Consider the following 15,031-nt stretch of genomic DNA (forward strand, 5'->3'; position numbering starts at 1 on the left):
AGCGGGCGAGCAGGCGGCGCGGCGCGGGCGTGGTGGTCGTTGTGGTCGCACCGTGAAGAGAGGGTGAGGTCAAGGCCGGGCCCAGACGGGCAAGGCGGCGGCCTGCGAGCGCGCTGGCCGGCGGGAGATGCACACGGGAGGCCAATCAGCACGCGACGCCGCGCTGGTAAGATTGCCAGACGCCCAGAGCATGCAAGGCCCACGTCAACGCTGCACTCTTCGTGCTTCGTGCCTCATCAACGGTGCAAAAAGGGTCCAGCAATCTCGCCGCCCGCCCGGCGCTGCAACCACGACTCCGCTGTCGCAGTTGGCCGTCGCGCCTCCTTGCCCGCAGCCCCGACCTGCGCCCTGTGAACAAGGGCCTTCCCGTGCTCCCTCCGCCCATTAAGCAAACGCCCTGGCCCTCCCGCGCTAGTGCCGCAACTCCTCCATCGCGCCTCTACTCTCGCGCCCAAACAACACGCCGATGAAGAGGAAGCGCAGCCCAAGCGACGCCGCCGCCGCAAGGCCCCACGACACCACGCCGCCCGTCTCGCACCCCGTGCTCCAGCGCTTCTATCCGCAGGTGTTGTCCCTTCGCCAATTCCTGCTGTCGAGGCTAGCCCGCGCCTCGACCCGCAAGCGGCGCCGCATCGCACAGCTCGGCCTGGGGCGCGAACCAACCGCCGCCCCTGGTGCTGTGGCCGCCGATGATCTGCGAATCCTCCTGGACGACACTTGGGTCGGCGCCGCCCACCACACGGCCCCCGCCGAGCTTGTCGATCTCGAAAAGGACCTCGAGATATTCTCCCAGCAGCTGCCTTCGAGCAGCAGTCCGGGCGATGTCTGCCCCGAGCTTCAGTCGGAGGTGAGAGCCCCAAGCGCCGAGTGCTCCCCTGCAGCCAGTCCCGCGAGTCTGGGAGTGGTCGAACCCAACTGCCACCGTACCTGCAGCACCAGTTGTTGAAACACGCGTGCTGAGTGCCTCTCATCCCAGATCGTCGACTTTGTCATCCGATCACTGTTCAGAAAGCATTCCGGCCCGCATCGACCGCCTCACGTACTCTGCCATGGGTACGAGCGGCCATCTTGCCCAAATCGTGGCTCCGGCCCGCCGGATGCGCCTCCTACCATGTCCGGCATCGTGAGCCGCTATCCTAACAGTCACGTCAAAGCTGTCAAGGGTCCCGCATGGTCCGCGCTGCTTGTTGCGCTAGGCCACGGCGGCGACCGAATCATGATGGATTTGCTGATGAACTGTGGAGTTTTTGCTTCCCTAGACGGTCCGAGTGGGAGCTGCTATCAGCTGAGTGGTAAGTTCGTTATTTTGAATGTAGGACACCGATCTATCTGAGACGCCACAGGAAAGTCCTTAGCAGACCTTGAACCCGTCTTCCCGCGCAGGGACCTGTCAAAGAAATCTGCACAGGGGAAAGTTCCCGTCCCTGTGCCGCAGGTCAAACGACCCAGGGACAGGGGTCCAGCTAGCCTCACAGCAATAACATTTGTCAGAAGCCGTATGCTTTACGCAAGAGCCGCGCTCAACGCAAAGGGCGAAGTGCGTCTCGGCCTCCGTCACATTCGTATGGATCCCAGAACCCTGTGATGAAATTTAGACTGATACCTCCAGATGTTCTCAATCGTCTGTCCGATCATACCTCATTGAAGCAAACGATCCACGTCTTGAAATACATCTTTCCCCGCCAATTTGGCTTGCACAATGTCTTCACTTGCAAGACGGACTTTCGAGAAACATCTCAACCATGCAAGGATTACACGTTGCGCGAGCAGGAGATTGTACGTGACTTGTTGCGTAAGGCGTCTGTTAAAGGCCGGCGTGACTCGCAATCCGGCAGCATCAAAGATGTGGTACCTAGAAGATTGAGAGGACACGCCGTGGATCTTGTTCGCCGCTTCCGTGTCTTACATCACCGATGTTCCTACGTTGAAATGCTCCATTACTACTGTCCAACCTTGTACGAAGGATTCCGTACTACCACGAATGAGCACCGACAAGAGTTATCATCAGGGTATCGGCACGTCGAGAAGATGGATACAGCTGGATTTTTGGGATTGCAGCAGGGGCCCACCTCTACAGGAAGCGGCCCACGTCAAGTCTGCTTCACCGATATGGCGACTCCAGAGTACCAAGTTGAAGCCTTCTGTCGTACCATAATGATGAAGGTCGTACCCAGTCGTTTCTGGGGCGAGGGTGCGGCCCATGCACACAACAGTCATTGCTTTCTGGCCCAAGTAGGGCGATTCGTGCGCCTTCGCCGCTTTGAAAGCCTTACGCTTCATGAGGTCATGCAGGATATGAAGGTAAGATCCGCGCTCTAAGATTTGGAGCCGTAGCTTATTCTGAGTGTAGATTGCCGGCGTTGCTTGGCTTCGGCCTCCGAACGTTCGCCCAGGACATAATATGTCACAATCGGATTTCAACAAAAGACGAGAGCTCTTCGCAGAGCTTATCTACTATTTACTCGACTCCTTTCTCATCCTCCTTATCCGCACCAACTTCCACGTGACTGAATCCAACGCCGATAAAAACCGACTATACTATTTTCGCCATGATGTATGGAAGAAACTGACGGAACCCGTGTTGACACATTTGAAAACGACCACCTTCGAAGAATTGAAGACCGATAGAGCCTCCAGAATCCTGGCGTCGCGTCAACTTGGCTACAGCCAGATCCGCCTTTTGCCCAAGAAAATCGGAGCGCGACCAATAACAAACCTTAGGCGGCGGGTGCAAATCGTGGTGAATGGTAGGTCAGTTCTGGGGAGAAGCATCAACTCAGTAATGAAGCCGATCTTCAGTGTCCTCAACTTGGAGAAGGTAGGAGTTCCGCTGTGCTTTCGATGCGGCTACTTACTGTTTTCCGCAGTCCCACCAGCCTAAGATACTCGGTTCATCCCTGTTTTCTGTCGGCGAGATGTACTCTCGGCTCAAGGCGTTCCGTTTGGCTTTGGAACAACAAGGTCTCATGGAAAAGCCGCTTTACTTCGTCAAGGTCGATGTGAAATCCTGCTTCGACACAATCCCTCAGAAGAGGCTATTAAATACCATTAAGGCTCTGCTAAGTCTTGAGGATTATCGTGTCAGGCGGCATGTCGAAGTAAACGCAGTAGTTCCATACCGGTACTCGAACAACATCGGGTCTGCTGCGAAGCCGGTCAAGAGATACCTTGCGCAGGCAAGAGACACAGGTGACCGGCGAGACTTTGCAGAATTTTTGCGGCGGCAGTTGAGGATCAAATCTCGCAGCAGCACAGTATTTGTCGACTCGGTTGTTGAGCAAAAGCAGAGCAAGGAGGAAGTAATGAGGCTCTTGACGGAGCACGTCGAAAGAAACATCGTCAAAATTGGCAAGAAATTCTACAGGCAAAAGACGGGAATTCCCCAAGGCTCTGTACTGTCCAGCCTGCTGTGTAGTTTTTTCTACGCGGAACTGGAGGCCGATCTTCTAAGCTTCCTAAGGCCCGACAGAAGCGTCTTGCTCCGCTTGATTGATGATTCGTTACTGATCACTACCGAACGACAGCACGCTGAACGGTTCCTGCGCGTCATGCATGCAGGCAGCGAAGATTATGGCGTCGGCATCACGAAAGACAAGACCCTGTTGAATTTTACCTGCAGCGTGGACGGCACCGAGGTGCCCCGACTCCCGTCACTGACAAGCTTTCCATATTGTGGAACGCTGATCAACACAGGAAACTTGAACATCAGCAAAGACTTCCGGCCAAAGGCTCCGCGCGGTAAGCGAGCACTATGCGGCGGGGTGCAGTCTCAGGGCTGACGATTGGCAGAATTACGCAACGGTCTAACCGTAGAATTTTCAAAGCTTCCCGGGCAGACATTCCATCGAAAAACGCTGAAGTAAGTTAAAACCGGGTCCCCGCCCAGCAGGAGGAGAGCCGTTAACCATTTCCGTCTAGTGCTCTGAAGATCCAGCTGCACGCAATGCTTCTCGACACATCGCTCAACCTGGAGTCTACGGTTCTTGGCAACCTCTATCGATGCTTCGCCGACGCAGCGCGGAAATGCTTCGAATACCTCAAGTGTCTGCCAGCACAGAAGCGCAACAACGACGGCCTTCTCATCAGTAAGTGCGGGCTCGCAAGGATCGTCGATCGAGTGTGCCGATCAGTCCTCGTGTCCGGGAAGACACGGTCGATCAGCGGGAGGAGAGACATGGGCAAGGATGCGGCTGACGATGCACAGAGACAGTTCACGACGTTGCAGCGTTGGCGTCGGCCACGATGCGGCGCAAGAGGGAGGGAAGGAAGGCGGCGGCGTGGCAGGGCTACCAGTGCGAGGTTAGCCGACGTCATACACAATGGTGAGTTGCGCCCACTTGGCTGCTGCGCACCCCCCTTGGCCAGAAGCAGCTGAAAAAGGCGCTGTGGCTGCCGCGAAATTCCAACGGCGGGCTTGTGGACTGACTCGCGACAGGCTCTGCTACCGCGCCTTCCAGTCGGTGTTTCAGCGCAAGCAGACCAAGCACGCGCTGCTCTTGCGATGGCTGGCGGCGCGGGGGGCGGCGGGCAAGCCGCGGGGGGCGGCCGAGCGGGCGGCGCTGGCACAGGCAGTCAGCGCATGAGATAGGGAGGCCGGGAGGCCGGGAGGCCGCGTGTTGGGCGTGTGCGCGCAGAGCAGGGGAGCGGTGCGGCCATCCGTTAATTCGCGAATCGCGATCTAGACTGGGCCTGATTCGGCGGGGCGGGCGCAGACAAAGGGCCCGGGCGCGCGGGCATTGGCGGCGGTCGCGATGATGCAGCGCTGATGCACGCGGGAGGCTGCCGCATCGCAGCCAGAAAGCCAGCCTCGAGAGCGCCGCCAGCCCCCGGGTTTGGGGCTTCTTGAGCCAGGCGCTCCCCACACCAGGCGCCGCGCGCAAGCGTTTTCTCTCGCGCCGCTGCTGCGACCAGCTGCTGCTCCTCTAGATAATTTCTTTCGCCCGCCCGTGCTCGTTGGTTATTAAGGATCCCGCGCGCCGAAAGCGGTCAAGTGGTGACACCGACAGCTCAAGCGACCGGGGTGTGCGAGTCGCTCCCCCTTCGCCATGCCCGCAACGACGTGCGGTGCGCGCGCCCCATTGCACCCATATATCCCCCGGCTCGACGCGCCCACGAGAGCGCCGTGGCCGAGCCTTGCCAGCATCGCCGAGCAGCCCTTCGTTTCCCCCGAGCATGCCCTCCGCCCGCCTGTGACGCTCGACGACGCTTCTGTGCGCGCTGCCGACCGCTGTCCCTCCTCCGCGACCCTTCCCTGCTCCGCCGCCGCCGCCGACTCCCAAGCCCCCCGTATCCGCCCTCTCCTGAGACCGATGACCACGTCGCGCCTCCAGACGATGCAAGCCTTCCAGCATCCGCCCGCTCCCGACTCGCCCCCGGACCTGACCGACTCCAAGTCGTCCAAGTCGTCGTCGCTGCCGGACTCGAGCCTGTCCGAGCTGCCCGGCCCGCATGACATCTCCCACTTCGAGGACATCACGCTCGACGACATCAAGTCCACCACCCTGCATGCCGACAAGCGCGACTCCGCCAAAGCCTTCCCTCCGCGCTCGCCAATGACGCCCACCGCAACCCTCGCCCGCTCTACCACCCTGCCCGCCCCCGGCCCAACTCCCGGCCGCGACCTGACCACTTCGGCAAAGGCCCCCAAGCCAGGTCTACGCGTGAACGTCAATGGCTCTGCGAAAGATGCCTCTTCCACTCTCGGCATTCCCAGCCGCCGCGGCATGCGCCGTGGCTTCATCAGCCCCTCCACGCCCTCATTGACCCCCGGCCGCCAATCCAGATCCCCTTCGCCTGCAGGCAGCGCCGCCCGCTCTCCCCGCTCTCCCTCCAAGCGTTTCACTGCGCCGCCGTCGCCCACCTCGCGCAACGGCTCTCACGACTTCAAGCCGGGCCTCATGCCTACTGTGCGCAGACAGTCCTGGCAGCCCGGGCGGAAGACCGTGGAAGAGTTGGAGGCCGAGTATCACGACTCAGACGAGGATCTCCCCGACGATGCCATCATGTGGAACGTTCCCATGTCGCCCCGGCCGCCTCATCACCGAGCATCACGGTCTCCGTCCTTTTCGTCCGTCGCCGACAGCGTGCCCGATGTGAAGCCTCACGACAACGGACCTCCCAAATCCCCGTCCCGATCATCCACCGGCTCATCATATGCCGCTTCTACGCACAGTAGCATCCCCGAAGACAGTGAGCTCGACATTACGCGAACAAAATCATGGGGAGATGCGCTGGATGACCTATCGCAGGAGGCAAGGGAATTGACAGAGGCGCTAGAGGAATATGCGGGCGAGACCGAGCGCCAGCGCGAGGCGAGGATTCAGAGCGGCGTGGCATCGGCACGGCCATCGATAGAGAAAAGGAAGAGCAGCCCATCTTTGGTTCAATTACCTCCGATCCAAAAAGGAAACATCATGATCGATCCTCTGCCGATCAGCAAGGAGAAGGAGAAGGTGCTGAGTCGTACGAGGCCGAGTTGGCTTCCGCCCAAGGACCCGCAGGAAGAAAAGAAGCATTTGAGGGAATACCAAAAAATGATGGCGGCTGCACAGGAGGCTGGCAAGTACCGTTCTCGCGGTGTGGAAACGTACGCATATTAACTGATAGCAGAGAGACGAATGGCCACGAAGCTTCAAGAGAAGCAGCAGCAACGCGACACCACCCATACATCGATTTCGCGCATCTGGGACCAGCACGTGCTTCCCAACTGGGAACAGGTCATCAACGAGCCACGCACACGCGAGCTGTGGTGGCGCGGTATCACGCCTCGAAGCCGTGGCACGGTTTGGAAACGCGCGATCGGAAACGAGCTGGGTCTGTCCGAAACCGGCTACAAAGCAGCGCTAGAGCGCGCCAAAAAGCTGGACAAGAAGCTGGCCAAACTCGACCCAGAGTCCAGGGGTAATGCACGCGAATCAATCTGGTTCGATAGCATCAGGCGGGATACCAACGACGCCTACCCTGAGCTCAAGATCTTCCAGGCCGGTGGCCCTCTGCACGAGAGTCTTCTTGATGTGCTCATGGCTTATTCGATGTACCGTTCCGATGTCGGCTATATCTACGGAACCCACCTGATCGCTGGTCTCTTGATCCTCAACATGTCTCCAGCCGACGCCTTCATCAGTCTGGCCAACGTGTTGAACCGCTCGCTTCCCATGGCTTTCCTTGTCAACGACACCAACGCCATGCGCCGCGCTCGCGACCTTGTCCTGAAAACGCTCCACTATAAGATCCCCAAGCTGCACTACCATCTCACCGAGGGAGTTTCCCTGGAGCCGGAAGAGTTCCTCGATCCGCTGTTCCGTACCATGTTTTGCCACGGCCCTGGGCTCGACATTGCCAGCCGTATTTGGGATGTCTACATCTTTGAGGGCGACAAATCGCTTGTGAGAGCCGCAGTCGGAGTGCTGGATGCTCTGGAAGGACGCCTGTACGGGAGCAGAGAAGAGGTTTTGTGTTTGTTGGGATGGAGTGCGACGCAAGAGTGGGATGTCAAGGATGAAGATGCGTTTATGAGAGGCGTTCGAAACGCCGGAAAGGTCGATTCCGCCAGTAATGGTGTGGTGAGCCCTGGAGGCGCGAGGTAGCTCAACAACTCCAGCACCTGGACGCGGCGCCACTTGGTCGGATCGATCCCCACCCCCCAGAGCCCCTGCTATGTGAGCGAACGGCTACTCCTGAAGAGAAGGAGGAAGAAGCATTGTAAAAAGGGGAAATACGTGCATACAAACGTAATTACTAATCCCGATTGAAGCGAAGCGGGGCGGCGACCAAGGCGCAGTGGATCAATAATTGCGGCAATCAGGGGCATCGGATTGCAATCACACTCTAATGAGCGCAAGACTCGTCACGGCGTATCGGCAGTATCATTTTCACCTTTGCGGACACCGACGCACCACAGCACGAGCACGACTACGCATCGACTCTTTTCTTTTTTCGCGACACCGTAATGAGACCATGGCTAGGCGACTGATCGGTTTTTATCATGCCTCGGCTTCTGTCCAACGTACCCCAGCCAGCCTGGTGCTCTACGCTCATTGTTCTGGACCATTTCTTTGGAGCTACCCTTCTCGGCAGCCCGATGTGCCTTGTCGCTCTCGGGCTGGCCGTCAACACCGTTGTGTTTAAACGGTAACTTACCCTTCGGAGGACCGAGAGACGGACTCCGCAGCGGATTTTATTTCCTTTGTGGCTCTCAGCGTTGGAGATCGAGCAACGTTTCTTGGATTCCTTCTACGACACAGGCCCAGCTGGATGGTTCTTCCTGCCTGTGACGGCTACAGGCGGCAGCTGGGCATTTGATATCAGCACAACTTTGTTCGTGGGTGATTCGTACCACACACAGTCACGTGGCGTGTCTTGCCGGGTTTCTTTATTTCTTGCGTTGAAGCCGCCTTGTAGGGCGTTCATTTCTGCTTTGCGTTTTGTCTAGAATTCTGTTTGTGAACGACCAAGCGCGAAGGTCGTCTATCGTCATCTTTCCCCGAGAACCGGTTTCGGCGCATTCTGCATTTCTGCATTTCTTGCTTTTGTCCATTGCTAGACGGAATTGGGTGGGTAGGACGAGTCTTTTGAACGGCCGGGATTCTTCAACAACACTCTGAAAGGAAAGGAAGGGGGGTTTGGTGTACAAAGTGCTTGGGGATTAAGGCTATTGGTAGCTGGTGCTGTCAGACTGCGCGTCGCACATGCGAATGAGAAGTGAGTTTGCATTTTTACCAAACGACTCCCTATTTGGCCGTGCGATTAGCTGTAGGATTCGCAGCATCGAGCGTGCGGTGAGCCGAGTGGAGTACCAGCAAGTCAGTTCCCTCAGATTGAGAGTCGGTTCCCATGCCGGCAATTGTATCCGGGTTGGTTCAAGGCTGTGGGTCCTTCTGCGAATGCATGAGCCTCGTTTTCTTTGCACCCCGGGCCCGAGGTTGCGGCGTGCTGTTTGCCATCTCATGCGTCTCTCTTCCAAACTTGCACCCTCCACATCTGGCCGAAGAAGCCTTGCGAGCAGTAGGGTAAATCGTGTGGACGCATGAGACATGGTCCGGACAGACGTCTCGGACTCATGCGCGCTGAGTCGTCGTTGTAGGTAACATGGAAAAGGCGAAACACACCGCAGCCACACGGGGGCTAGTATTATTGTATCAGGAAAATCAGTCCGAGGAAAAAGGCTTTTCTTCCTTCCCCGCTGTGGCTGATATAGAGACAGGCCCCGGGCCCGGCTCCTTTCGAAGCCAGCTGGGGCAACTGAACGTAGCAGCTGCGGCAGCAATTCAAGGTGTCCAAATTTTGACGTGCCACGGGGGTTGAACTGTGTTATAGGACGTCGAGCTATAATAATGGCGATTCGACGTCTCAACGTTCAGGGCCAGGAGCAAAGCACCTTGGGCCGATGCCCCCCTGGTCCAATTTCCACAGCATCTGCTCAGCCCCACACCACCATCCAGCGCGCGGCATCCGGTCGGCGCGGCATGATCGGCACAAGCCCAAACGAGTGGCAGATTGATTAAGAGAAACAAACTCCCCAACCTACATGTCGGCTTCAACCGACCTCACCGCCGTGTTTGCCCAGGCGAATATCGGAAGCCACTTCGCTCGCTACGGCACCTCGGTCGGACCAGGTCATTGCTGTGGCTGGTTAATAAGCTTATGTTCCGCGCCAAATTGCCACCTTGAAATCCTCCAATCCTTCCAAGGCTGCATCCATGTGTGCATCCTTCCATCGTGGGCGTCAACCCGTCCGCCCTTTGCTCTGCTGAGCAACCGATAGCCACGACGCCCCCGAGCAGAGGGATCATGCATCCAACCGAGCCCCAGCCACGCCCCAATGGCCCCTCCCCAACAGCCCAGCCCCCCGGGCGACGTGTACTTCGGTTATGCACGTGGTATGTACAGGTGGCAGTGCACCGTACGCACCACCCCGAACAAGGGCGTTGTATAAAATAAAAACTCGAAGCTTTGTGTGTACGAGGAATTGCGCGAATCGGAGCGAGCGCGAGCAGCGATTAGTGCGCACGATGTGGGGGCCCCCGCAGAAAGCGGACGTTGACGCAAGAGCTGCCTTACCGGGCCTTCAGCTATTGCCACTCCTGACCTTGACTGGGCCCCAAATGGAGCCAAGCCATGCAGGGATGTTGCTGACGGCTTGGTCGCATGGTTGCTGCCTGGGACGCCAGACGTGGTGAAGGCGGACACTGGAAGAGACGACGTGCGCTGTCTCTGCCCGCGAAGATGCGTTGTCACGAAACACTTCTCTAACGCGAGTCGGTGAAGTGCTGGCGTCACTGTTGGCTAACGATAGCGGGCAGGCACACTGGTGACCCTTTACCTGGGCTCTCTTGTTGGTATCATTTCGCCGTCTATCTACTGCGGACCTCTGGGCCTACAGACTTCTTTTGTAGAACTGTCAATAGAATTATCACAACACACCGAAAACCTCAACCGGCGAATTTACGTAGCCAGCAATAAACTTTGAGAGAACTTCGTGTTCGGGACCGTCACTTGAACTAAACCCTTTGAAAATCCACAATGATCCGCAGGTTGCAAGGTCCTCGTGTAGGAAATAGTAGAGTTATATGTAGGTATTCGAAGGAAAATCCCTCAGATTTCACGTGGAATATTGTTGCTTACGGGTCGGCCATTTGGTTGAGCATCTTCTCCAGGTGAGAAATGTGCTTTTTCGATACCGACTCCTCTTTTTCCCAGCTGTTGCTGAGAAGAGTGATTCGGGCCTGCCTCTCGTGCTCTACAACCTGATCCTTGATGCGTAATAGAGCTCTCGACAAATGCGTGCGTGCTTCCAAAAGGCACTTCCTCTGTGTGTCATACTCTTTACGGTGTGTCTCCTCCATTAACTCTATCAGGCGCGTGCCGTCCGCCTCGAAGTCCTGTAAGATGTCTTCAATGGCCGTCTCTGAGTCTATCAGATGCCGAACGAAATGCTGCACATGTGTTAAATGAATGGCCACCGAGGACTTGAATTGCGGTTTCGGGTGCAGGATGGATACTTACCCTTGATATACGAGTAAGGACGTCGAAGATATCCCTTTGGTGCGGCTTCAGAGATCTCTCCCATTCCATCTTCTCGTAATGGCCATTTGACTCGGCATCCGTCGAGGAGACAAGTGCCGTCGAGCTCTTATCTTCGGCCGAGTCCATATCGAAAGCGTCTTCAATCATGTCTACCAAAGTTCGGTCAGGGTCGTCGTCATCGGCACACTCCCGGCCGTCGTCATTCCGCTTCATCCGAGTAGTCCTGGCCTTCTCCTCCATTTGCTTTCGAAGGTTTCGCATGAACCTGGTCTCATCCTTCGGCCGACCAGGAGTTGAAGCCTGTCCATGAAATGGGTCCATCAGAGGTTGAGCAGGCGTCTGCAATGATCTCGACGTCATCAACAACCTTTGAGGAATATGTATTGTTATCGCCTTTGAATCTGCCCCAGGAGACTCTGGCACCTTCTTGCTGTTACTGGACACAACTCGCTTTGGCTGGCCTTGGACTCGTCTATGCTGAGTCACGTCTTTGTGGTGTCGCGCTACACCTCCTCCCATCTGGTGCTTTTCGGACGTTAAACGACCTTCAACCTGAGATCGAGATATGACGGCTCTCACTTCCCCAGCATCCTGCTGAGGAATGGCGTCGGAAAGCTGTAGGTTATCAAGGCCCTTGGCGGATATAAGCCTTGGCTGAGTTAGAACTGCGGGAACGACAGGCTCGCAATCCATTCCCCTAGGTTCAGTAGCAGACTCCAGCACGCTCGTGATACCGTCATGCTGCACTTGTTTCACGCGTTTCAGAAGCGTACCATCCATGTTGCGAAGAGTGGAGGTCACTTCTGCCTTCGCGCGCTGCGCGGACGGTGGGCGATATGGCCCATCCTCTGGCTCGCCGGAATCGAAGGGGGCGCTTTCCTGGCTCTGATTTTGGCTCGCTGTGTTTTGCTTCTTTCCAGGTCTCACACTCGATACATAGGCATTTCTACTTGAGTGACGGGCAAGTGGAGATGACTCCGCCTCGAATGCGGCGGATATCGGCTGGCCAATGGATACAGATGAGGAAAATCCAACCGGTGTAGCAACACTGGCAAAGTCTTCCACAGGATCCTCCAACCTCAGTGAGGTGGGGCTTTTAAGATTGTCCGCCTCTAAAACATCGTCGTTTCTCCTGATTTGTTTCGCGAGTAGCATTGCAGGTAGGTTGCTTCCTACCTCATCTTCATTGTGGTCGGCCGATATGAGCTTGTCACCCTTCTGAGAGTTGTCCAGTCCTGCGGATCGCTCGTTAGGCAACAGGTATGCCGGGGCCGGAGCTGCCTTGGAGGAACCTTCCTCTTGATCAATCAGAGAGCCAAATCTGTCCCTTTCCCGTTTCTTCCTGAACTTCCCTGAGCTGTAGGTCGTACGTACAGGTTTCGTGTGGTCCGGAGTTTTGCGTGTTGAGTGGCGCTCTTCATGACGTAGCCCTGGGAGATCGTAGGCATGCATTGATGATTCCCTTGATACGTGCTCATCGATCAGACTTCTTCTTCCAGCGCTTCCACTTTGCTCATCAGCCCTCGACAAGCTATTGAGGACACTGGATTCTTCAAAAACTTCAACGCCTCTCCGCTTCCGGGAACTGTTGAATGGCATCTCCGCCATCTTCTTCTCTGCGTATTTCGCGGGCTGAGTTCCCCGTAAATCGTGCTTTGGTTTGGCGATATGTCTCGTGGGCTCGTTAGTGGATCTTGTTTCATGCTCAAGTGGTCCCATGTCTTCGTGTTCGATGCGGTGTTCTGACGGTTTGATGTTACTTCTGGGCTTCGAATTTTCGTCTTGCTCCGAAGTGCTGATGTTGGACTCGTCTGAGCTCACAACCATGGCACTATGTTGAGATTCTCCTGCTTCCGATGAGCTTTCTTGCTTCCGATCGAGCCTGGGCCTTCGTGCAGGCGCTTTCTCGTTGACAGCTTTTGCCTTCACAGTTTTCCGATTCGTCGTTTCAGGATGCTCATACGCAACGGCCTCTCCAATTTCCGGGTGAGTAATGCAGTCTTCGTCATCCCCAAAAGCTCCTCTTTCTACCTTAAGCTTCTTGGACTTACTACTGGGGGGCAACAACTGGGGCTTTTTCCAGTCGACTGATCCTGACGGGTAGCGTTGCTGTTGACGCGACCCTGACCGGTGTCTGGCGTTGCTCCCAGCAAGTGTTGTATAGGCTTCACGTTTGCTCCCATCACTTAACTGCTGGACAGGAGGTAGGTTACCGCTCGGCTTTGGTGGTGTCTCAGCGACTTGCTCGACGATCGTCGGCCGTCCACTTTGCGTTTTAGCTGGTCCATTTGAATGGGACTTTTGGGCTGCCGATGCTCTTGTGACTCTGCCTGATGTATCGTGACTGGTTCTTTGTTGTTGTCCCGGCTGATATTCGTCATCACCCTCATCGCTTTCAGTTTCGTCGGATTTCCTCTTCTGGCCCAATTTGCGCTTTCGTCCTCTCGAGGGTTTCCCTTTTGACTCACGTTTTAGAGGTTGAGGAGCTGGTTGAGTAGCTCCGCCTTCACCTTTCCCCTTCCTTTTCCGAGATTCCTCAGGCTGGATTGTTGGCCCTGGGCTCTCTTCTGGAAGACTGTAGATGCTGGATTCTTCCTTGCTTTGTGTTTTTGTGTTTTCAGTGGAGACATGCGTAGGGTTATTGTGCGGGCTCTTTTCCAAGCCATTCCTTGCCAACCCAGGTGAGACTACGGCCGTGATTTGGTCAACGTCATTGTCCTCTTGCTCCTCACCTCCAGAGTTGACATGTTCATCAGGGTCTTTTTGTGCGGGAGTTTGATCTTTGAATCTTGCGCCATGAGTGAGTCGGCCCTGAGCAGCATTGTGCTCTGCCTCCGCCATTGGTGGTGCATCGTGGACTTGCAGCGGGTCCTCAGTACCTCCCAATAAGGTATTTGGTGGCTCAAAGCCCATATAATCGGACCCTGGGGTGCCATCGAACACCAGAGCAGCACTGGATGATCGAGCTGAAGGTAACTTCTGCTTGTGAGATGCTTTTCCCAGCCTACACCTTTGCTGAATCTCTTTTAGGACTTGTTGCGCTTGATCGGCTGTGGCGAGCTCTATGAAAATTGCGTCCGTACGATATGGTTCCGCGTTGACGACATAAGTCCAGGAGCCACTGGTGCTCACCAAGTCCAGACGCACTTCAAGCTCCAATAAGATAGTCACTCCAACTATATTCTCAAAAGGGACGTCCACATAAAAGGTGTGATGAGCGGCAGGAGGAGTAACAACGACGGTCAAACGGTCTTCGATGAGCATGAGAAGTCGCCCCGTTTGCTCGTCGAAAGACAAACCTCGACCAGCCTGGACAGCACGAGGATAAAACATACTGGCTTGTGATCTGTGTATGATCAGTGTAAGGTACAAGAAAAACGGCGAGGTGGCGACGTACGCCTGAGATTCCGAGAAACTATCAAGGACGGTCTGCAGACCGACCATCCATTCCTGGGAATCGCCGTGAACGAATGTAGCACGTTTGGTTTGGCTAGGCCAGAGAAGATGCTGATCGACGTTCTTGAGGGCGAGCTCGCTCATGATCATGCAAGAAACCAGCTTCAAATCTTCTCTATCGTCCTGAAGCTGGACGATTCTGCCAAGACCACTTAGTAGTGAAGCTGTCGTGGTCTTTTGGCCAATGAGAAGCTCGACTGTGCGTTCGGACCTGCGACAGAGCTCGTAAAGAAGTAACCCGGACTGTGGTTCTGTAAGCTGACCGGCTCACTTGAGAGATGGAGTGACTTGCCCATCGCCGGAGGAGCAGACCATTGGCCGAGTTGAGGAAGAACCTGAGCAAATTCGTGCACAGAGACTTCCCGACTGCATCTTGAACATGATGTCCGTCTTGCTGTGTTAGGAAGGCCTACGCCGCGTGAGTTGGGTATCGGGGAGGTGTCGGGATCCACCTACGATCACTTCGCATAGCGGCCTGGGTGCGGTGAGGCTGCCATCTGAAGTAAGAGCGGTTGTTACTTTTGCGAGCAGATGCTCTGCTTCAGCCTCG

The 15,031-nt window shown here is 56.1% G+C and overlaps 3 protein-coding genes across 3 annotated transcripts; 2 read left to right on the forward strand and 1 right to left on the reverse strand.

Moving 5' to 3' along the window:
• Window positions 1–2,966: 2,966 nt before the first annotated feature.
• Window positions 2,967–4,583, forward strand: EST2 (Telomerase reverse transcriptase; the record flags this gene model as incomplete). The annotated part of the gene is made up of 5 exons (XM_066780638.1): window positions 2,967–3,738; window positions 3,790–3,859; window positions 3,919–4,085; window positions 4,205–4,322; window positions 4,436–4,583. The coding sequence occupies 5 exons, from the start codon at window positions 2,967–2,969 to the stop codon at window positions 4,581–4,583; spliced, it is 1,275 nt and encodes a 424-aa protein (XP_066628584.1).
• Window positions 4,584–5,333: 750 nt separating this feature from the next.
• On the forward strand, window positions 5,334–7,586 carry SLS55_009237 (uncharacterized protein; the record flags this gene model as incomplete). The annotated part of the gene is made up of 2 exons (XM_066780639.1): window positions 5,334–6,586; window positions 6,614–7,586. The coding sequence occupies 2 exons, from the start codon at window positions 5,334–5,336 to the stop codon at window positions 7,584–7,586; spliced, it is 2,226 nt and encodes a 741-aa protein (XP_066628585.1).
• Window positions 7,587–10,619: 3,033 nt separating this feature from the next.
• On the reverse strand, window positions 10,620–11,805 carry SLS55_009238 (uncharacterized protein; the record flags this gene model as incomplete). The annotated part of the gene is made up of 3 exons (XM_066780640.1): window positions 10,620–10,934; window positions 11,005–11,325; window positions 11,605–11,805. 3 exons carry the CDS (start codon window positions 11,803–11,805, stop codon window positions 10,620–10,622), a joined length of 837 nt encoding a protein of 278 aa, XP_066628586.1.
• Window positions 11,806–15,031: the final 3,226 nt, after the last annotated feature.

The sequence above is a fragment of the Diplodia seriata genome (assembly GCF_021436955.1).
Source record: "Diplodia seriata strain FDS-637 chromosome Unknown scaffold_10, whole genome shotgun sequence".
NCBI lineage: Eukaryota > Fungi > Ascomycota > Dothideomycetes > Botryosphaeriales > Botryosphaeriaceae > Diplodia > Diplodia seriata.